The sequence below is a fragment of the Pyrgilauda ruficollis genome, unplaced genomic scaffold, assembly GCF_017590135.1.
Source record: "Pyrgilauda ruficollis isolate IOZ18807 unplaced genomic scaffold, ASM1759013v1 scaffold4, whole genome shotgun sequence".
NCBI lineage: Eukaryota > Metazoa > Chordata > Aves > Passeriformes > Passeridae > Pyrgilauda > Pyrgilauda ruficollis.
In genome coordinates, this window is record NW_024525489.1 from 10067813 (window position 1) to 10090679 (window position 22867).

The 22867-nt window shown below is 39.1% G+C and overlaps 1 protein-coding gene across 1 annotated transcript in view; it reads left to right on the forward strand.

The window, feature by feature from the left end:
• The window catches only part of LRFN2 (leucine rich repeat and fibronectin type III domain containing 2), a 34385-nt gene extending 11955 nt beyond the window's left edge, over positions 1 to 22430 (forward strand). The window contains exon 2 of the mRNA XM_041477200.1: positions 21512 to 22430. Within this exon, the coding sequence (XP_041333134.1) occupies positions 21512 to 22430 (919 nt within the window). The remainder of the gene's footprint in view (positions 1 to 21511) is intronic.
• The last annotated feature ends 437 nt before the right edge of the window (positions 22431 to 22867 follow it).

The window sequence follows — 22867 nt, forward strand, 5'->3', positions numbered from 1 at the left end:
AAAGCATATGAGGTTTTAGCTGTTTGTTTTTTCAAGAGGTAAGTTTTTTTTCTCACTAAAATATAGTATAAGTTTTTGGTTCACCTTTCCTATTTTTTCCCTATTTGGGCTCTTCTACGGATATTTCCCTGTTTGGGCTCTTTCATAGGTAATTTTGTTGGCTGTGGGTTAATTAACCAATTATGCTGGAGTATTTTTCAGACTAAATCCTTTATTTCATTGCTCTTAAACAGCTTCCATTCTGATGCAGCTCCTGACAGTTGCTTCTCCGTGTACCTCCTCATTAAAGGGCTGGGTTAATGTGCTTGCTGAGATTCACGCCCATTAGTTAGTGAAACCATGTATGTCTGCACTAGGTTAAAACCTGTTTTCTACCCTCTTTATGTGACTCCAGTTCAGAAACTTTCTGTGGTTTTAAGGTAGAAAAGGGAGTCCAAGAGAAGCCATAGAAACCTACAGGAGTCCCTCCTACCTAAAGTCCCTGAAGACATGATCTGCGTTTTCCTGGCTCATGCCATTTTCGTCTCCTCTGCTTAACCCCAGTGAAGCTTGCTGAGGACAGGGAGGCATACACTCAAAAGTGCTGCAGGCTGTTTTTTAAATCAGGTCACATTTACTAGTTCCCAAACAAAAGATGTTATTGTGCAGAAATTTTGAAGCTAGTACCTCAGTTTAGCCAAAGCAAACCTTAATCTGGCATATAATAGGACAGAACCACAATGTAATTGACTGTTCTTGACATCGAACAAGGATCAGATTTAAAAACTGATTTAAAAACCCCAGATTTACGGTAATTGATCTTACAGTCATTGCAGCGATGTGCAACATCTGTCTAGCACACCCTCCAAACACCTGCTTCTGCAATGGCTATGAAGAAACAAACCATGCATCAACTCAGTTTTATTTTCTAGCCCTGTTTAAAATGGAACAAACAGTGGAATACCTCTCCCATGGGAAATTCCAATATTGCAACATCTGTTTCTGTAGACTGAAAATTCTCCATAATAGTTGTTTTTTTTTTGTTTATTGGAAAAAAAAAAAACCAAAAACCAAAAAAAAAAAAAAAAAACACCAACCAAAAAAAAAAAAAAAAAAACAAAAAACAAAACAAAAAACGAAAAAACCAAACCATTTCATATGGAAATGTGGAAGTGTTGCTATCAATCTCTTTGTGGATGTTACAACTTTTGGAATGACAGTGCCATTTCCACCATACATCATGCCCCTTGAGGAGTTACTCTCCTCCTGGATGTAAGGCTCTGTAAATTCATCACATTCACTTTGCTCTCTCCCCCTTCACTACAGAGCTCCTCCTCCCAGCCCATATTGTCCCTGCTGTCACCTCCTTCAGGGGCAAAGGAATGGCTGGAGTGTGCAGGGAGAGGAGGCAGCCACTCGTGGGTGAGTGGGAAAGGAGCAGAGGATATGGTGGAGGTGCAGAGCAAGGGCTGGGAGCAGAGCACCCCTCACAGGTGCCAGGGAGAGGAAGAACATTGTGGATCCCCACACCTGTAGCTTTCGTTTTAATTTTTCTTACAATAGGCAAGAAAAAATTGATCCAGCAGAACCTCTTATTTTAATACTAAATTTATGTTTAATTTGAGATATCCGATCAAGTTTACAGTCAAAGTGTACCATGGATTTACTAGCGTCCAATGTTACTGCATGTAGGAGCTTTGAACACATGATCCAGGAGACATCCAAGTAATGCAAAATACTTTACACAAGCTCCTTTGTGGGGGGATTGTTTGGCACAGGTAACGAGTCCATCTGCTAGACACAAACCAAACAGCTCTGCCTCACACAGTCACAGCTGCAGGAGCTAAAAACCTCCAGCTGAAGTTTCTGCCCTGGGAGTCATCACATTTGTCAGCTTTTCCCTGACAGTAGCAATAGATACCGCTTCCAATGTACCATCCCAACTGCACCCTCCCTGCTACAGGTGAAACTGAAAGGCCCTCTTATATATTCTGAGATGTTTTGCCCAATTTTGAGTGTGTGATGTTTTGCGTTTTTGCTGGCAGTGACAGCACTGCTCAGCAGGTGATGCACATTGCTGTTTAACTGCAGCACTGTCTCTTACTCCTTGTTTTAATGACAGTTCAAAAAGGCAAAGATCTTCACAACATTTAGCTAAAGGCAGAGGAATGAAGAATGGAAGATAAAATCTGAAAAGGGTGACATGAGCACATAGAAAGGTACATGAAGGCAAAGAGATCAATCTGGTGGGGGGGAGGTGGGGTGTGGAAATATTCTTTATCTTTATTCCCCCTTTCTGTTCTCTGTTCCCAATTTTGCTTCATGTAGTCCTTCTTTCCATTTTGTTCCCCTCTGGATTTTTCTACAAATCCAGAGCTTACTAGTGTTAAGTCACAACAGAACTCATGTCAGGACTGGATCCTCTTTACCCCTTGTGATTTCATTCATGGCCAGACTGAAATTTCTCTGCTTTCATTTTTAATTCAGAATTATCAAGCTTGCAGGTTGGTGAGACTTTTTGCTAACTAGTGAACTATGAGATTTATGACTGTTAACTTTTCTGTCATAGATTTTTTTCTTTAAAAATGTTAGATAAATGTTAGATAAATCATTTGAACCTGTGTTTTATGATTTGACTGCCTGTTTACCCTTCTGCTGTTTCTTCTCACCCCTCTATGTTTAGATACCTCTTTTCTTGACCAATATTTTACTGGGCACAGCTAGATGAATATATACATGGGACACAGTTTCATGAACCAATATAGGATGCTCCTTATACATGTGTCTATCACAAACTTGGTAACTACAGTTGAGATAATCACAAGTGGAACAACCTTCAGGGAGGACTCAGAGATTAGAGATTCAGAGCTGCTTCCAAGGATGGGTTAACATACACAGTTCCCTAAAAATCCACTATATTCTCTACTCCACCACAGAGGTAAAATGAGGTGCTTTCTTTTGCTGTAGAGCTGGCCAGGAATGGAAGCAGAACAGACTTTTCTGTGGGTTTCAGTCCTATTTTTCACTATGGAAACTATGGAAATTTAACTGCTTATCCAGATCAATCAGATCTGGATAAGCACCAAAACTTTGCAGAGACTGACTTCAATGAAATATTCAAGATTTTCTTAATAAGGCCGTTGTTAATTCTAAATGTCTATAGGTAGGACAACTCAGAAAATTGTAGATCTATTTCCCCAAAAATGAAAACTGAAATTATGGAAGGCATAACAAATATAGGAAATAATATTCTATTCCATTAATATTTTAAAGATTTTCACTGAAAAACAAGCTCCCTAAGTTCTGTTTTTGAAAATGGATATCTGAACAGGCTAACTTGTTTTCTTGAACCTATGAATACTCTTATTAAGAACAAAAGATGCAAACAAAACTACTTCATTTCAAATTTCTTTTCAATAAACTCCAGCTTCTGCGAGCTACAAATACTTTTCTGTTATGAATCCAGAAAAGCTCTGTTAAACTTCACAGCCAAAAATTACAGTGTGTAGCAGAGAGTTAGCATTTTGGCAATCTCATATGCCTTCTGTTTTGTTTACAAAAAGTTGATTGTAGTTGTCAGCCTACACAAACAGACTGCCTGGCTCCCCTGGAGAGGTTTCTGTATCCCCAAGTTCCAGTATTTAGTTCAGACAATGGCTGCAGAAGGCAGCTCAAGGAGGGTTGCCTTTCCTTCTCCTACCAGCTCCCATGCCGAGCTGGAGTGGGATGAGAGGCACTTTTTTTTTTTTTCTGACTTTTCTGGGGGTCACATCTCAGGTGGACCCAAGAGCTGGACTCACCAAGGCTGACCCCTCACCTTGCCAGGACAGGGGCAAGACTCTGTCTCTACACAGTGATTTGGAGCTCTAAGCAGCCAGGAAGGCTGAGCTTTTGTGGCTGAGCCATTTCTTGACAATCCGTTAGCCTAAACATAGTCCAGCTCTCTTTGATGCATGAATTTTTTTCTACAGAGCTACCAGAAATAAAAGCTTTTGGTGGCTAAAATCGGCAGCTATATCTCCAAGTGACTGGTACACTACTCCCACAGGCAGCCCTTTTGGAAGCTGGTTCGTGATGTTATTATACTGCTGTTTCTGGGGTAAGTTGTGTGCTTCAGAGTGCACCTCTCTGCACAACTGCAAATGAAATGCCAGCCACAGACACAGATGGAGTGGACAATAAATTATTGCCTTTCTGACATTTTCTTACTGCAAAGTGAACAACAACGAACAGCGTTTAGAAATTATGATAATCAGTCTTAAACTACTTCTCTAGTACCTCCTATCAGTGATCTGATTCCCCCACTCTTGTGATACATGCACATGTTAATCTGGAAATGATACTCTGACTTGTGAAGAACCTCCTAGAGAGCTGGTGGTTTTTGTTGGCTTGGAAGGATTCATGAGTTTATCTGTACCCAGGATGTTCCATCATTCTGAAATTCTCAGGTGTTGAGTAGCTATGACCTGAGGGGAGTGCAATGCAACTATTAATCACTGGGAACAATGGGATACTCTCCATGGGCATCATGTGCCATTGTCAGTAGATTAGAGAACTGCTGCTGGCCTTAAATGGAGAAAAGAAAAGGATAAAGGTCACCTTTGCTTCATCTACACAAAAGAAGTTTTGAAAATGGCTTGTCATGAAAGCGTTAAAGATCTGCTGCACAAAACCCTTGGGTTGAACGGTGCTGGCTTCCCCGACATGTGTGATAGTAGAACCACTTTAGAACTGAGTAGTACTGCAGAAACTAACATGCTCAGCTGAAAAGGTACTGGTTTTACATTCTTCTGTGTTCATGTGGTCCTGAGACCTTCTGAAAAAGCTGCTAAATCTTAGGGGACTTTTTCTATGTCACCTTTAATAATGATAATAACACACAGAAGTACCTCACAGTCACAGACATGTTTCAAGTGGAAGTGACTGGATACAAAAACACAACCTATCTTTGGACAATCTAGAACTGGCTTTAAATACCTTTTATGCATAAGATATCATGGTGTTCCTCTTTATATGTTGTCTTTGTATCCCCTTCAATTTCAACCAGTTATCCTTGGTATTTTCCCATAATTACACTCTTGATACTTGTCTTCATGTTTATCCTGGCCTTGGACAGATTGTCTGTGACCACCTGAGCTTTCTCAAGTCTGTCCTTCAGTCATTTTATAAAAATTATTTTATAAAAAACCATCAACTATTTAGCAAGTCATCTTGGCCAGTAGCAGACCATCCATCACCCATGAGATTATTTTTTATATTCCAAATCTCCACAACACCTTGCCTCCTCTCTGCAAGTATAGAAGTTCAAACCATCCTCTGATTCTTCCAAAAGTAAATTTCAGAACTTTAATAATTCTCAACAGATTTAAATAGACTATGTCTCCATCCTGCCTCAAAGTCTGTTCTTTGCTTGTTGCTTTTGCTTCTTATGCACATGTGTAAACCACTCTTTTATCTTTCTCAGGCTGGAGTGAGAACCTATACATTCAAAGTGGAAATGAGGTGTGACATTTTGATGTAGTATGAACAAGTAGACATAGAGTCAACAACTTTTCATCCCCTGAGAAATCCTTAAGTCCTTGTGTCCAGTAAACCACAGTGCTGTGGATCAGTGGAAGAATCCCTGGATAAAGTCCCCAGCCTGTGCTGAACTCTGCTGAACAGAAAGTCAGACTAGATGATCATGACTACCCATACTGCTATTAACATTTGTGAACCACCCCTTCCTACAAAGGCAAGAGCATAAAAGCAGTCAAACTGTCAGTCAAAGTCTTCTGGTGAAGTCAGCAGGTTCAATAAAACTGAACATCTCTGTATAAGCTAATGCTACAGTTGTATGCATTAAGGTTTCAATTGCCTTAACTTTTGTGAGTGAATACTCATTACTTTAACTGGCAGCCACATCACAGCAGTCATATGGATCTTTTTAGGCTGTATCAAAAAAAAGATGCTACATGGCCTTGTCTTCCTTGAGAGCTAAGCAGAGCCTTTATAGCTGACATGGCAGGGGCTGTCAAGCTTTCAGCCAGTACTTGTCTCCAAGTACCAGCCCTTCCTAAATGTTACTGAAAGTAAGGCTGGTGGAAACCACAGGTACTGACTGTTTCAGAGACTGCTGGTTGTCTGGAAGTCTGGTAGGACAAACCTTAAGCAGTGTCCACAGGTGCAGAAAGCATATGGCAGTATCAAAGTCTTTCTCTATCCTTGTTTATTCTCTGGGTAAACAATTAAGCTATGATCCACAAAGTGTCTCCTATCTTGTTCCACTGAAGTCTTGTGAATTGATTTTATCTCAGCAAGATACAGCTTGCAAAAAAGCACTTGTGCTTGACTAAACTAAGAGGATATTATGACACTTTACATTAGGCTGCATCTGAGATGGAAAAATATAAAAACGTGTACTTCTTTCTTGCTTCACTGTAGGGATGCTCTTCACTAGCCAGTCCCTTGGATTGTTGCATCCAAGGATATTTTGAGCACTGCCTCTGCCTTTCAGGCTGTCTTCTGTGCTGTGGTTCATTGAGGAAGAAGTTTGGTCTAGATGTGTCTTTTGGTGTATTGCTGTCTGGGATGCTCAGTGGTCCCTGCAGCCATTCATCAGTGTTGCCCTCGTGCTGGTTTTGATATGTCTGTGTGAAGGCCTCAAGTGTTGCAAAGCCTGCAAGGCTAGGGGTGAAAGATTGAAAGAGCAGATTTCTTTTAAGAAATAATTACAGGCTCAGTGCAGTGATACAGATTAGGCCAGGTTTAGTGAGCACAAACTCAGCCTTAAAACAATTGCTGGTCATCACTGAAGGATTTATTAAGACACAGTGTGCTTGTGACTGGGTGAGCAGTGTCAGTACCAGAGAGCTCACTAAGGCCCCTGTGCACATACCCATGACTCTACTCTGATTTAAAACAAGATGGAAATGCCAATGCCTTTGCATTTTTTCTGCATTTTCTCTTATGGTCATATTGACCCATATACTTAAACTTTTCTGTTGGCAAGTACAGCAGCCATTTCTCTACCAAGCTTTAAATCTATTTTGGCCAGAACCTTTGGAGGAGCCATCTCCACCTGTATAGGACTTTCTTATAGTAAAAAATGGAGCCAGTTGTTCCTTCAACTCATGGTAGCTGTCTCTTGAGTTATAGAAAACATTTCCATTATAGACTATTCTAGTTAAATACTTTTGAACACTAGTTAAAGCTTTCTGAAATCCTCAAAGTATTTTCCTGACACTAGTGAATGTTCACAGAAAAATGACCCTTTCCTGTCATCACATGGGTTGCTCTGAAGATGTCCACAGCTTCTTGAGGGAGACAGACTTTGTAATCTGAGAAGATTTCTTTGGGATAAAATATTATGCTAACACCTTCTTTCTCAAACTGAGAGCAGCATAGAAATTTGTAACTTCGAAAATCTGTCTCTTCATATGATTACAGGTTGTTCTCTTCAGAGACAAGAAAGTGTTCTATAATGTCACACAGAAATTATGAACACAAAAAGTGTTTGCTTTTGAACCTTATAAAACTTGTCCCTGAAAGTAGAGCAAATCCAAGCTTGCTGAGCAATATGTAAAAGGCCAGTTGTACTGGGAGTGGGCTTTCTTCTCTCGAGGAATCATGAGCGTGTTGGAAAGCAGTAGACAGAGAAATGCTGAACATGAGCAGTTTGAGAAAGAAAAAGAGAAGCTATCATCTCTTAAATTCTCCGTTGGGGACGGTGTGATAAGTGATGCATACAGATACACTCCTACAAGATAACCCTTTTTTTAGGCTCTACCATATGTTCAGGAGCAGCAGTCACATTTGTCTTCGTGCTGGAGGGAGGGTGGAGTGATTCATTCCATAGCAAGGTAAAAAAAAAAAATATCCACATAGCAGTGGAACCAGAAATATGACTATGAAAGTTCTGGGACACTTTAGAGAATAAAGAGGCCAGTATTTGCCAACAAACCCAGAGTGCACATGAGGAAAAAAGACCTGAGTGAAATCTGTGGCAGGTTACCATATATTTGCACTATGGAGCGAGAAAGTATGCAGGTGTTTATAGAAACTTTTCTGTTCATTCACCTTTTCTGTGGAACTGCAAAATGTTGCCAGCATGGTCATTAAATATCTGCTCATTTTCTGAAACGTGGTTATGAATTTTAGTCATGACAGAATAAATTCTTTTCTACTGCTGAAGTATTGAAGTCAGTTAAGCATTCTTCAATATTTCATTGAAATTTAATCACTGTGAGTCAGAGTTTTATCTTCATTAGGTGTATAGCCACATGAATTTAGGATCAGAGTCATTTTTGACTTGTAGCTTATAGTCAGGTTATTGTGCAAGAGAAAAACATGCACTGTGAGGAATCATTGACTCTGTCTGGAGTTTCTGTTATCTGAGGTAAGTTAAATTTAGTCTGTCTGTGAGGCATATTAGACAGTAAATTCTGAGAGTTTTGTAAAAGCCAATAGCTCATAGGAGTTTTCTGCAGTGCCACAGTTTCTGCAGTGCCACAGTTATCTCCACTACATCTGTGAATACAGCCCTTTCCAACAACAAAGTAATGATTTTTGGCATTGTCACAGTAGGGTAAATATCAATGGCATCAATATCAAATATCAATAAAAGATTCATGCTTGGACGTGGGGGAACGTGTGTACAAATACACACCTGCAAAGACAGAGAGAACATGGCAGGGAAAGGACTACACCCTAAGTGTTGGGTTTGAAAGCAATGAATGAAAAATGAATGAAAAGCCCTTGAGACACTTGGGCACAGGATTTTTTACATCTCTACTATCTCTGGAGAGAGGCACAAGGGATGAAACATGGGTGTGTTCTGCTTGAGATGGCTCCAGCCGCTGTGGAAACAAAGGCAGGTCCTAAGAAGATATTCAGGACCAAAGACAGCTCTTATTGGACCACTCCCACTTTGCTTCTTTTACTAGGTATATGAGGGAAACGGGGGGGGGGGGGGGGGGTTCCTTTGACAGACAGTTGGATACAGGCTACATCCTCCCATCCTGTACAGTCAGAGCTGCTGTTCAGCAGGTTTGCAGCTTCATTTCTTCTGTGGGTGACCGGCCTTCCGTCATTTTGATGTGAGAGAGAAATAAGGAAGGAAATTAAACTTCTTAAAAAAAAAATTTAAACATCTACAAAGTTGGCTGACTTCCCCAGCAAGAAAGTAAGAAAGGCTATCTCATCAGTCAAGATGCTCATCTGACCCTTATTCTCTCTTCATGTCAAAGACAGACACTGTGCCTTGCAGGAGTCCTGCCACAGACTGGTGGTTCTGCCTGTCCTAATTCCACATGTTACAGGATTGGCGCTGTCTGGGTGTGACCTAGGAAGAGGCCTGAAACAATATTTAGAGAGATGAACTCAGACCCAGCAGTTGTGTATCAAGTGGTACAGAAGCAAGTTTAGGACTCCCTCTAACCCAGCCCACTGCAGAAAAGCCAATATCAGCAGTTCTGCTAATGAAGCACAATTTTGCAGTACTTCATAAGGGAGTAAAATTTCCTTATTCTCATGTTCATACACTCTGAGCTGCACTCTGGTACTTCTAAGGTAACCAATTATTCACAAAAGAAGGGAAAATGCTTTCCCAAGAGCAGTATAATTTGTTCTTTAATCACTGAAGATCTAAGAAAATTCCCAGCCCATACAGTGGTTACAGAGGATCATGCTTAAGTTTCCTCTTTAGGTTTACATTGGATATTAAAACAGTTGAGTCAAATGCTGATTACTATACTGGTAATACTCAAAACAAATATATGTATGGGAAAATGGAGTCCTATAACTAATACACCGTACAATGCAGTGCTGGCTGTGCTCCCCAAAGAAGCCTGAAATCTTATATTTCTACGTAGTGATTTTTAAAAGTATTTACTGTGCTTCTTTTCAAGGAGTGAGTCTGACTTTTGACTTTTTAGTCGTTCTGAAGGGATCACGCTGAGGTTTTGATGCTGCTTGGTGTAATGAATCAATGTTCAGCTCAACCTTTTTCTTCCTAAATATCAACGAACATTTGGCAAATTTCTACTACTGCTCATTTTGACAGGATGAGGACAGCATTCCCTTGTCTGATAGCAGAGGTGACTAATGATTCTGTATTCTTCAAGCACACAGAAAATTGTGCATTTAGTACCTTTGTTCATTTGATTTGAATTTTATTCCACTCTCCTTTTTAGGGTAATTTTTGCATGTTCTACTTATTTAAGCGATCTGGAGTTACAGCAGGAAAGCTCAGAGAAGATTTTACAGAATGAAGAATTTGAGTTTTTCAGTCTTTACCCTTGAAGCTCTCCAAAGAAGAGCAATCTGTCTGTCTCTTCCTTCATTACTCTTTGAAAGTTTTTCAAGCAAAGATAAAGAAAAATCCATTCTTTCATTTCCCTTTCAACAGTACAGAGCACTCTTACACGTTATTCCACAGAATTTATAGTTTTTCAGTAAAATTATTCATAAGCTGCTTTTCATTGTCTGTAATGACCTCATATGGATGTCTATAATAAGTAAAAGCTTTTGTTCTCCTTGTAAACAATGAAATATCCATGCCTGCAGAAACCTCCAGGAATTATGACTAGCAATTAATCATGGTAAAGGAATAATAAACCTAGCAGATCTGGATGTGGCTGTATCAACAGACTTGATGGCGTACCTACCATTTATTGTATTTGGGGATTTTGTGCAAACAAATTAACTTCTTGATCACCTGCTCACTGTCTGAGTCTATTTGATCTTAAAACCATATTCAGACATTTAAGCCGTAAGTGGGTAAATCTCAGGAGCCAGGTAAAATTTTAATCAATTGGTGAAGTTGAAACATAAGAAGAAATTCTTCTCTCTTCTAAATGTTACACCATCAAACCTAAAGAGAACAATTGGGGTTCTCTTAAATAAAATGGAGATGCAAAATTTGAGTAGTCCTATATTTATGAACTCATTTAATATGCAACTTTGTTAAAGAGTAGGCTTTCTTTCCTTTTCTGGTACTTAAAAATATTTTGCATACTTTCTGCAAGTGAGAACTAATTTTAGGATGGCCAAATATATATTTGCAAAGTACATAGCTGATAGCTGGAAGAGAAGAAAATCTAAATAACACTGCTCAAGATTTCCTCTTTCCAGTGAGTTCACTAATGGGATGTACAGCCTGGATTCTGGACTGCTGATATTTACTAGGCTGCTGGAAGTCTGCTTTTAGACTCCTAATAGTGGAGAGTTGGTAAAATGTAAATAAATAGTAGACTACTTTTTGCTAAACTTTGTTCATGTACCAGAAATATGTGGCACTTATCTAAGATTCTTTATCAGAGAAATATATTGCTACATGACAAAACATGTTTCTAGACAATAAAATCATGTTACTATTTGAAGCTATAACTGACTTCTCATTTTATTTCTCCTGGGGTCATTATAAACTAAAACTTGTTTTCTTGCTGGATGGGTTTTACTTTCCTTTTCAGTAAGGATTTTGTCACTCTTCATGCAGTACACTTTCAGTCCAGGCTCAGCTTTCAAAGAAGCAGGGTGTCTCTGGCTGGTTTTGGTAGCACAAACTGAAAGGATGTAACTGTCTGCTATCCTTTAGTAGAGCATTCCAAAATTCAATATCTCCATGTCTTTCTAGGCTATGCAGTCCTTCTAGACTTCCTTTTCCTTTGCTTTATGTGCAATACCCAGAAAATGACAAAATGTAAGACCTCTGCTTTAAGAAATGCCTTCATTAAATATCTATGTTACTTTTTCCTTTTTTTTTTGTTTTCTGCTTTCTTTTTTTTGTTTTCTCACTTAGGAGACAATATTTTCTGACTATTATTGATTTTTGCACCCCTTGTTCTTATTCTGCATATGAAAAAAAAATTCCTGAATGTTACTGTAAAGGTCATCTTGGATCATTCTGCTTTTCTTTACCTTGTACATGCCTCATGCAAATTTTTGTTCCAAAATATTTTTTCTCTCTTCCAGCTCAGAATCTAGAAGCTTGATGATTACTTTGCTTATATATTTTTCAAAAGTTTCCTCAGTTTACAAGAAGCAAACAAGTCTTCTATATCCCTTTTACACAGTAAAAGATATTTCCAATGTTTGCTAATTGGGTAGAGGGTTTGCCAGAGAGGTTCTCTAAACATAGGTAAGCTATGTCTGTGTCTTTGGTGAGTTGGCAGATATTCCTTTAGTTCATTTTTCTAGAATTGGCAAATGCAGTTCTCCCTTTCTCTCCCCTGGGAATTAAACTATTTTTTCAACCTTCATGATAAGAGAGATAAGTGAGATTCTGGTAGATAACCATTCCTTATCTCTTGAGAATATCCACAATAAGTTCAATCACTGAGGCAGGGAAACACTTGAATGATATGTGTTTAAACTTTTTAAATAATGCGTAAATTATTTATGCATTAAACTAATGCTGACACTCTTTTGTACAAACTGATATATCAGTGTATACATATTACACAGTGCAATATATAATATGTATATGTATATGTATATGCACATACAGATTGATATCCATTTAATTTCATTTCATTTCGTTTCATTTCATTTCATTTCAAGATTCTTTATTTTGGTTGGAATAATTAGAATAGTCTTGTCAGCTGTTAGCTGACTCCACATTTCTATTACCAGTGCACAAAGATTTTTTTGACAGAAGAACTTGAAACAGCATGTTGAAGTTTGCTTTGGCCAGCCAATTACAAAATATGGGCAAACATAACTTCAGGCAGCGCCTGGAGCTTTTGTCATTCTGGCACGACCTTCTGGACATAAAATTATCCTGTGTGGTAGGACACCAAGTTTCTACAGCACATGAGAGTTTCAACATGGCATAAGTGCTCTGAGCTGTGAGCAGGGACAAAATTGCTACTAAGTCACCAAGAGTCCTGTTCATCTCAGTTCACATGAGCTCTCACAGAAAAAGGAGGTGGATGTCTGTTAACCACTATAGGATCCCTTCATTATAATTTACACAGATTTCACTGCCTCGAAATAAGTGGAAAACCCCGCTTGTAACCCTCAAGGACAGCATATGGCTGAATCTGACAGCTGTGTTCTGCCAGGAAAATAGCAGATTCCCTTTTCCAAATTAATTTCATTTGAGTTTCTAAATGTGCTCATTATTTCTAATGTTGCTCCCTTCTGGTAACCTCTGCTGGTTGGAGGCATGACCTTTTCTGATGTAACTGTCTAATACTGCAAAAAAGAATTCTGAATTACTTGAGTCAGAGAGAATAATCATGACACTTCAGCCAAGTGTATGAGCCATTTGTCTATAAAAACCTGGGAAAAGTGTGTCTCAGGATCCAAATTCTGCTTAATGACTTGAACATCCCTTTCATGGAAAACTTTTACCTTTCCCCATCTTTAGAAACAGGGTGGTTGTAATATGTTGCTTCCACTGTCAGTTGCTAGCTTTACATACTGTTGAGTAATCTGAAATATTCTGGCTGGCTCTTTGAAACATTGCAGTGAATGATGAGAGCTTTCTAACTCCACATTTACGTGTGGATACAGAGTGAATTCATTAGTGTGCCTCTGCATTGTTTCCATAAATACTTCAGCTTCACGTTTACTAACAGAAATATTGTGTGGGCTTTCAATTACCCCGCTAATGAGCTTAAATGTGTTTTAGTTGGATTTGAATTAGTGTGAGGAATTTTTTTTCTGAGGCAGTTAGTATAATGAGGTGAAAGGTGTTCTGTGTGCTGCTGAATAGCTTGGGTGTGACTGGATTAATCTTTAGTACTGACAAGGCTTTCCCTACAAAGATAAAATTGAAAACTCAGGGTACTAAATGTCTGCTTCTGTTGTGTCCACATGAAAGAAATTATAGCACAGATCGGGGAGCCTGAAAGTGTAATTTTGTGTTGTCATACCAACATGAACCAAAATGAGATTGTCCCAGAGCAGTAGCTTGCACCTAAACAGCTGAAGTGAGCACCTTCATTGATTCAAAGCATCAGAAGACATTTCTGGTGATCTTCATCCAAGTGCCTCACCCATTGAGCCTGACTGTGGTTTGCAAGAATTTTTTTGAGAATTATAAATGGAAGAGAGAAATGGCAATGGAGGGGACCATTGTACCCTGGAACCTTGAACCATGGTTCCTCTTTCTCAGCCTTGTGAAACAATGTTCCCTAGAGGCCTACACTTTCCTCTGTCACCTGATAAATTACTCCAAAGTACCCCCAGGGGATATTATTCAGCAGTCTATTAAAAAATTTTATATTCTCTGAGCCAATAGTTTAAAGTTTGGGTTTTTTTTTTTTTTTTGGTTTTTTTTTTTTTACTTTCCCTTATAGCACAAGGCATATATTTAATATCAGTATCTCTCTGGTTCATCATCTTCTGACAGGCGTATCAGTTGCTTTTGTCTCTACCTTCTCTTCCCCACCTCCAACCCCACTTTTCCAAAAGAGCAGGAAAGAACTTAAGCAAATTAGGAAATAATAATTAAATGATATGTGCTATGTGTTTTATTTGACAAGAGAGATTCTCTGAAGGGCAGCTAGATGAATGAGTGATGAGAAGATAAGTTTCAGAAAAGCAAGCAGGGATTTGTGTTTAATAATAAATGCTCCATTTGAAGGCAAAATTATGATTGCATATCATAAAACCCCCCAAAACTAATAAAATAAAAATGCAAGAAATTATTCATGCTGGGTTGATTTAGTGTTTACTGCAAAAGTCTGGTTACCTCCTGGTATTATCTGACATTTCCTTATGTAAGCATGACTGACAGAGGAATTATACCCTGTTGCTAATACTAACAAAAGATCTCTTTTCCCAGGACACCAGAAATAAAACTGATTTTTCCAAGATGCAGGTCAAAATAGGTCTCTGCCTTTCCCAGATTCTAAAGTAAAAAATCTTGGATCATGTGCCAAAAGAGAGATCTCACATAGAAATATACTTTCTACTTTTTTACCTGTTTTTTTGGTTTTTTTGTTTGTTTGTTTGTTTGTTCCTTTGGTTGGTTTTTTTTAATTCCTCAGGACTTACGATGATCTGAAGACACATATTCAAGGATTTCTTTTGAAATCTGAAGGGTCAGAAATTAATTTCCATTGTTAGCTTACTTAATTTTAAATAATGTTTTAGATTCTATTTTTATTCCACCACTACAGAAACTGGGGCTTTCTAGGATAAAAAACCAGAAAAAATTACACCAGAATATCCCATAAAACTTTCAAGCAAATCACAAAAGTTGGCAGCCAAGAAGAATGCTTAGTCTGCAGCCCAAATTTGTCAATTGCAAGCTCTTGCTCCCAGGCAATACATCAGGTGTGACATTTTCACTTCAATTTAGATCCTTCTAGTCTTCCTCTGATATTTTCTGCCTTTTTCTCCTGATTTCTTAATCTTTGTCCGCCATCTGAGGTCTTTTCACTTCCCTATCTTTACAATTGTCTTGGCTTTGCTGAAAGACCTTCAAATTTTTACATGATTTTTAGTCAATCTCTCACCAGTATGCCCTCGCTGATACTTTTCCTCTCCCCTTTCTCTACCAGCCTACTTCTATCCTACTGAGATTGAAGGTGGACACTACCTGAAATGTAGGACTCTCTCAGACCCTTCTACAACACTCAATGGCAAATTACCTGGACTATTTTCTTCTTTTTTTTTTCCTCTAGAAAAAAAAATATGAAACTGGACTGAAGGAAGAAAAAACAAACCAACAAATATCTTAAAATAGGGGACAAACTTATTAATGAAAAAAAAGGATACTGCTTGGCATTAAATTTTTCCTGAAAAATGAAAATTGTTCAGATTCCAGTGTTTAACTTTTCTGAACTGATTTCTAGTCCTGAGAGTAATATTTTGCACTAAAGTGAAAGTAACTTTATCTAAGAGGAAGTTTAGGTGTGCACAGTGAGACTGGTATTTTCACAGTAAGGCTTTACTATACAGAAAAATAGCGTGCTAACTAATATAATTTTACAAAACAATTGCTATTTCACCCTTGCACCCCTCTTTCTCTTTCTTTTTCCCTCCTCATGACAAATTATAGTGCATAATGACATGATCAATTAGCAATGGCTCCAGAATTAGTGTACAGTCTGCAACACCTACAAAATTCACACCCAAGGAACTGAGCTTTTTAAACTTTGTTTTCACCTTTTCCTGATACAGCATTTAATGAATTAGCATGACCCTATTTTGAAGTCCTAGCATTCATTTCAGAAGGAGAAATTGTATACAGGTAGTATATAGACCCAGACTGTAAAACAAAAACTGTGCAAAGGTAGAATATAGTCGAAAAGAAAAGAAAAGAGAAAAGAAAAGAAAAGAAAAGAAAAGAAAAGAAAAGAAAAGAAAAGAAAAGAAAAGAAAAGAAAAGAAAAGAAAAGAAAAGAAAAGAAAAGAAAAGAAAAAAGCAATGGTCTAGTTACTATAGAACTGAGTCTTGGAAGTTGCAAGTGCCTTCCCAAAGGAATTGTCTTGAAAGGTCCCTGCAAGTTCTGTGATTAAAGCAGTTTTAGACTGAAACTAGATAGTATCATATTCCTCCTTTGATGGCATAAAGGAAGATAATTGCCTAGCCAATTAACCTAATCTGGGTTTTGTCTAATTTGTCTGTTTTGCATAACCACACTGTTAACCAGCAGTTCAGTTCTGCTAATCCCCAGTGCTACATAGAAGAAAAGAACCATTTGTATATTACAGTGTAATCACAATATCTACTAATTTCCTCTGATACACTCAGAGGATACACAGGCCTCTTTTGAAAGGAGATTGCTGGCATTATCCCCATTTTATAAATGAGGAGCCTTACAGTACAGCAAAATGATTTCTCAGGAACTGAGAGTTACTGATAAAGTGGAGCCTGATATCAGTGAAGCTGATAAAGGAAGAATAAAACTCAGTTATCCTAAATTCTCAGCACAGTTCACTCTCTGCAAGCTTCAGTGTTCACTTGCAGTTGGGATTATTACAGAAGTCTGCAGCAAACCTTTTCCCCCTGCATTTCTAACTAATTTATTTTCTAATTTTCTTAAAATCACTACACATCAAAGGGAATAATTACAAATTTGCTTGCTTTCTCTATGTTGTGTCCACAAGGACATAACAAGGACAGTTTAGTGGTGATACAGAATAAGATTGACTTCAAATAAGAGTTCTAGCACTCTCCTTCCCTTTTTGTCCGAAGTGTCTCATGGACTCATTTTGGTACTTTCACAAAATGAGACACAAATCTCCATGGATTGAAGGGAATGCATTGTCTGAAAAAGTCCGGCAAACCTTCATGGCTTCATAGCTCTTCATCCCACGTTAACTCTCCAAGGAGAATCTGTCTACTGTTGTTCTATTTCAGAAAGTTACGCCATGCCCCAGTCCTGGCCAGAGGTCTCCTCCTCTTCCAGTAACTAAAGCTCTTGTACCGAAGAATGACAGAAGGGGGCTTTTCCCTGTAAATTAAGAAGGTCAGTTGTAAGACCCCTATCCTCATATCATTCCCTATAGAGGGAGGATTTTTGGAGAGGTCAGAACCTTGTTAATATATGAATAGTTTTCTTTGGGATATTTTGACCTTCAGATAGGATTCAGAAGCTAGATTAAAAATCAGATAACAAAATCCTGGCAGGAATATAGAGATTTGCCTGCTCCTCCTACTCCAAAGAGGGTAAACCAAATGAGAAAGGCAGAAATTACTGTGCTTTATATGTCTGGACAGTGAGATTTCCATAAGATTTTCAAATTGTGTCTTGACCTAGCCAGAACTAAATTTACACTTTCCCTTTGACATATTTGTGTGTTTGTTTGTTTTCCCAGTCCTCACTGCTCCAGGACTCCTTAAACTGGATAGATTAAAACCTTTCATAACCTATAATCTATAAGCAAGTCTTTCGTTAGTTGATCTCCTCCTGCACTTAGTCAACTGTCACTTGTTTGGTTTTTTCCTGAAGAAAAGCTAATATCAAATTTAGATCTTTATTCCTCTTTTGTGTTAAGAAGCATCTCTGCAAGGTCACCCTGCCCTGAAGAGCAGGTGGACATTATCAAGCTTGTTGCTTCAAGATACCACAGCTGTTAAGTATGTTTGCTATCAGAGGGCTGGCAGGTGAACACCAGGATCTTCTGAGTTCCAGAAGCTAACAACTTTAAAAAGCTATTTTTGATCTCTAATGCATCAGATCCTTGTGATCTGAAACCAACTTTCTGTGTTTAGGTGATGAGTGGACTGAACTGGTTCTAGGCAAGATCTCTGCCTAGACACAGTTTTGCTGGCCCCTCTTAGGTTTACAGCAGCTCTGTGCTCTTGAGTCCCAGAGTTAATGGCACGGTGGCGCATGATTATTGGCAGTGCACACATGGAGCAGCCATGAAGAGACACCCCCTCTTAGGCAGCAAAGCAAAGACTGAAGTGGCATCTTGCAGCTACCTGTGCTGGGGACAATCAAAGAAAGAGTCATCAATATCCCAGAATGAAAATGTGTATGCATTGATTTTAGATGTGGGGAGCATTAAGAGATGTCATCCATCATATCTGACTGGCAGTATGTTTGGGGAGGATAGACCGAAGCATGGAGCCATGCCGAAATGCTCTTAAAATTTGGCAAGTTTAAGAGAATAAGATTGCTTTCACTGTAACATAGAAAACTAAGTCTGAAATTAATTACTTAACTCCTAGTACTCCTGAAATTGTTGCTTATTCCTATGCTTAGCTGTGCCTTAGCAGAATAATTTGAATATTTTACAAGAGCATTTAAAGTTTATTTGCAGAAACAACCAAAATTCTCTATTTTAGATGTATATGGAGACTTGATTGCTTTTTCCTTAATTGGGACTACAACTGTAATCTTTTAAAAACACATTATTAGTCCCAATATTATTACAGATGTGGCTTCCAGGATTCATTGAATTTAGAAATTACTCTCTTTCTTTTTAAGGCTAAGATGAGGTTTTTATTATAGCACATTTCAACACAGTTAACCTGTCCAAGCCTTAGGACTACTTATGGCCTCACTTCTGTACATTCAAAAATGGATTGGCTATACACTTCTTGCTGCTATTCACCACCTGCCAGTCCTTGAAATATTCTAGGCAGTTACATTTCCTTGGAAGCTTGTGTGTTTGAAGAAAGCAAGCTGTAAATGATTTGGGCTATCAGTGTTCACTGAAATTGGGCATAAGTGTTTGAGGCTGAACAACTGTATTTCTATTTTTGTATGTTTGTTTGCTTTTTAAAAAGAGCCACATCCTTACCTGAGGTCAGACTGAAGGGTTGTGTAAGTGGTGAGAAAGCCTACACGCAAAGATCACCAGACACGTGCAAAGCTGTAAAGTGTGTAAACCCAGGTGTTTGCTGCTTGCTCAGAGAGAGTGGTCTCTCTTATCTCTGTGTTTCACCAGTGCAAAGCCAAAGGAACCACTCTAACAGGTGGTGTTACAGTCCTGTTTTTCCAAGGGTTATGACCCAAGTCCAAGACCCTGTTTGTGGGGTTCACTACTCTTTCTCATAACAGTGCAACTTGTTTGTAATGAGGTTTTACAGTGAAATGACTTCGAAATGACTTAACAGCTGCAGACTTTTTTTAAGTTTTGGTCTGGGAGTGGGGGTGAAAAGTGGAGTATAGCGCTACAGAAGGAGATAGGAAGCAATTGGTGAAACTATTCAAGAGTTTAAAATCAAGTGTTTAATGATCAATAGCATTCTGTTATTCCATATATCTTCTTTGGTGTGTGCATATATGTCCCTGAACAATTCAACAAAGTGAAGTCTGCTGTGAGCAGAGGTGCTCTATTCACAGAGCCACAGGGAGAGCCGGACAATTAGAAATAGCTTGATACCAAACATTTCAAGTTTTGGAACCATTTTAGCAACAGTATCTGGAGTCTTTCATGAGGGCTGTTTTATGACCTCTCAGCTCATTCTGAATAGCTCATCTATATCTGTGTCAAACAGCTACATTAGGATGACAAGTGTGCCTAGAATTTCAAATACAACATTGAGTAAACCTGCCAGATGATGTTTATATTCCAAGTGTCTCTCACCGATATTTCTTTTCCTTACAGATTTTTTTTTCTGTGTTTGTTTGCTTTTTAAAGAGGAGCCACATCCTCGCCTGTGGCCAGACTGAAGGGTTGAGTAAGTGGCGTGAATGCATAAATGCAAAGATGATCAGAAAATCATCTTTGCAGTGCCTTGACGTTGCTCCTTCTCTGTGCAGGTCTGTTCCCTCCCACTGCACAGAAGGTGCTCTGCAGAGCAGCAGTTTGTGCTGGCTGGGGCAATGATGTGAGGCTAAGGAAGCCTGGCGCTCCTACAAGGAGTCTGCCTCGTTCCTGTGCCCAGGCCTTACCATCCGAAATAGTCACACCAGCTCACTGTGTGCTCTTAGTGTCTGCAGGACTCCCTTATGCAAAAGACCTGCAGGTCTAAGTCATAATGGGCTGTTTTAATTTCAGCTTTTTTTTCTCTTGACCAAGCCTGTAATGTGGCAGTAATGAGAAACATGCATGGGGTATCTCTCTGGTGTTATTCTTGGCTACCCACCAGGCACCAAATCTGGGATTCTCCACTCTGTTTCACTAATGTGCTGCAATTTTCACCGGTTTGAAATGGGGGTAGACCATGTTCATTCCCATCTGCTAATTTTGAATGCTAGCGATGCTCTAATATTGCATGAGTTCAAATGACTGCTTAAGTGTTGTGGCAGCATAAATGTCCCAACTTGGAGCACAGCTTCAGTCCAGCTATTTGGTTTTTGGAAATGGATTTATACATGAGTAGAATTTTTTATTTTAAAGAAACCTTCTTATCTCCATCCCTATATCTTCCTACCTCTCCTCACACTTCCACAGCCCATACTGCCACTGCCAGTATTTCTTTTTCACTCACACGAGGGAAGGTGGTTGCAGTGATAAATTTTTGGCAAAGATGATGATGGTAGCTGCATTTTTAGGAGATATTTCCCACAGTGTGGAGTAGGAGGATGAGGAAAGTAAGTGGGAGAGTGTAGAAAAAGAGAGAAATGATTGCCTGCCTTTTATTCTCAGTCAGTGAGAAAACAGAGTGTAGACCCTTGCCTTCACAAGGTAAGTAACCTGCTGATGTTAGACAGTAAATGTTCAGGCACCTGTGAAGTGATGTGACAACTGCCATGTTGAGACTCAGCAAGCACAAGGGTCATTTGCATACTCAGAAAGAACTGCTCTTTGTATGCTTTTATTCTGAGTTACTTGTTCAAGTTTGAATATATTTCAGATGCAAGTGAGGAGAAAAAGAATCCTCAGTTTAGTTTGGTCTGCTTTTTCTTATTCCCTTTATTGCACAGTTGAGAGCTGGCCCTCAAAACTTGCGTCGTGTTACTGAATGCTGAGATGTTGAATCCTCAGGAGCTGGGAAGCTGGAATGATTGAATTTTATGGCTCTGAATTTTATGGCTCCCCTCTGTCACTACTCGGAACAGTTAATATCATGTTGTTCTAATCTCTGTTCTTTCTTTTACATTTGTGTCAAGAATAACCAATTCTTTTTTCTTTTTCTTTTCCTTTTTTTTTTTTTTTTTTTTTTTTTTTTTTTTTTTTTTTTTTTTATTTCAAGGATGATACCAGCTACAAACAAGGCCTTTGTTGTAACCAACCTTGTTTCTGGAACAGGCTATGACCTCTGCGTCCTGGCAATGTGGGATGACACGGCCACAACCCTTACTGCCACCAATATTGTGGGATGCGCCCAGTTCTTCACCAAAGAAGACTACCCTCAGTGCCAGTCGATGCACAGTCAGTTCCTGGGTGGGACCATGATTCTGATCATTGGAGGCATCATTGTGGCGACCCTCTTGGTATTCATTGTAATCCTTATGGTCCGCTATAAGGTCTGCAACAATTCCCAGGGCAAGATGTCAAATGTCAGCAATGTCTACTCACAGACAAATGGAGCACAACCAGTTCAGAATGGAGTCTTGCCCCAAGTCAATCCCAAAGTGGTGGTGAGAAATGAACTTATGGAGTTTAACTGTCAGTCTGCTCGGAGCAGCATCTCCTCTTCCTCCAGCTCCGCAAATAGCCGTGACTGTGACAACTACAGCCTCCAAAGTGAACAGGGCACATTGTCCAGTAAATGGAGGCCTCCTTCCCGGTCAAAACACAATATTGACCGGCTAATGGGAGCTTTTGCCTCCCTGGAACTGAAATGTCAGAAAAAGGAGGAAATGACAGACTCCAGAACTTCCACGGTGGCCCGCCACTCGGACAAAGAGCCACTGCTGGGCCAGACAGAGTCCAAACTCCGCAGCTTCCTCATGTTGCCTCTGGAGGGCAAAACTAAACGTAGCCATTCTTTTGACATGGGGGACTTTGCCACATCTCAGTGTTGCACCTACCCAAAAAAGATAACAAACATTTGGACAAAGAGGAGCCTCTCAGTCAACGGCATGCTTTTGCAGTATGATGACAATGACCTAACAGGGGCCAAAGGGACTTTCGGGAGCTCAGAGTGGGTAATGGAAAGCACGGTGTAAATATCAGTGTCTCCCCCTTTCTCTTCTCCCCTCATGTGTTATAAAGTGTGGTTTGCTTCAGGGCCGTGCAATTGGAAGGAGAGGGGAGGAAACATTTTCTGTTGTACTGGCCAAAAAGATAGGCAAGCAAGCTACAGGAATATTAAAAGAGAAAGAGGGTCATGAAATGTGAATAGGCACATATGGTACCATTCCTGTCTGGCCCCAGCTAAACCATGCGTGAATGTTTCAAGGAATTTGCTAGTTGCATTTAGCATTGCTTTCCAAAAGTTACTCAGACTCCTGGTGAACCTTCACACAAGATTAAACAAGGAGGATAAAAAAGATTTTAACAGCAGAAATTTAATTTTACAAGGTTTCTTTTTACTTTCTTTCTTTCTTTCTTTTTGTTTTTATTTTTTTTTTCTAATGGCACCTCTTTTTTTTCTTTTCTTTTC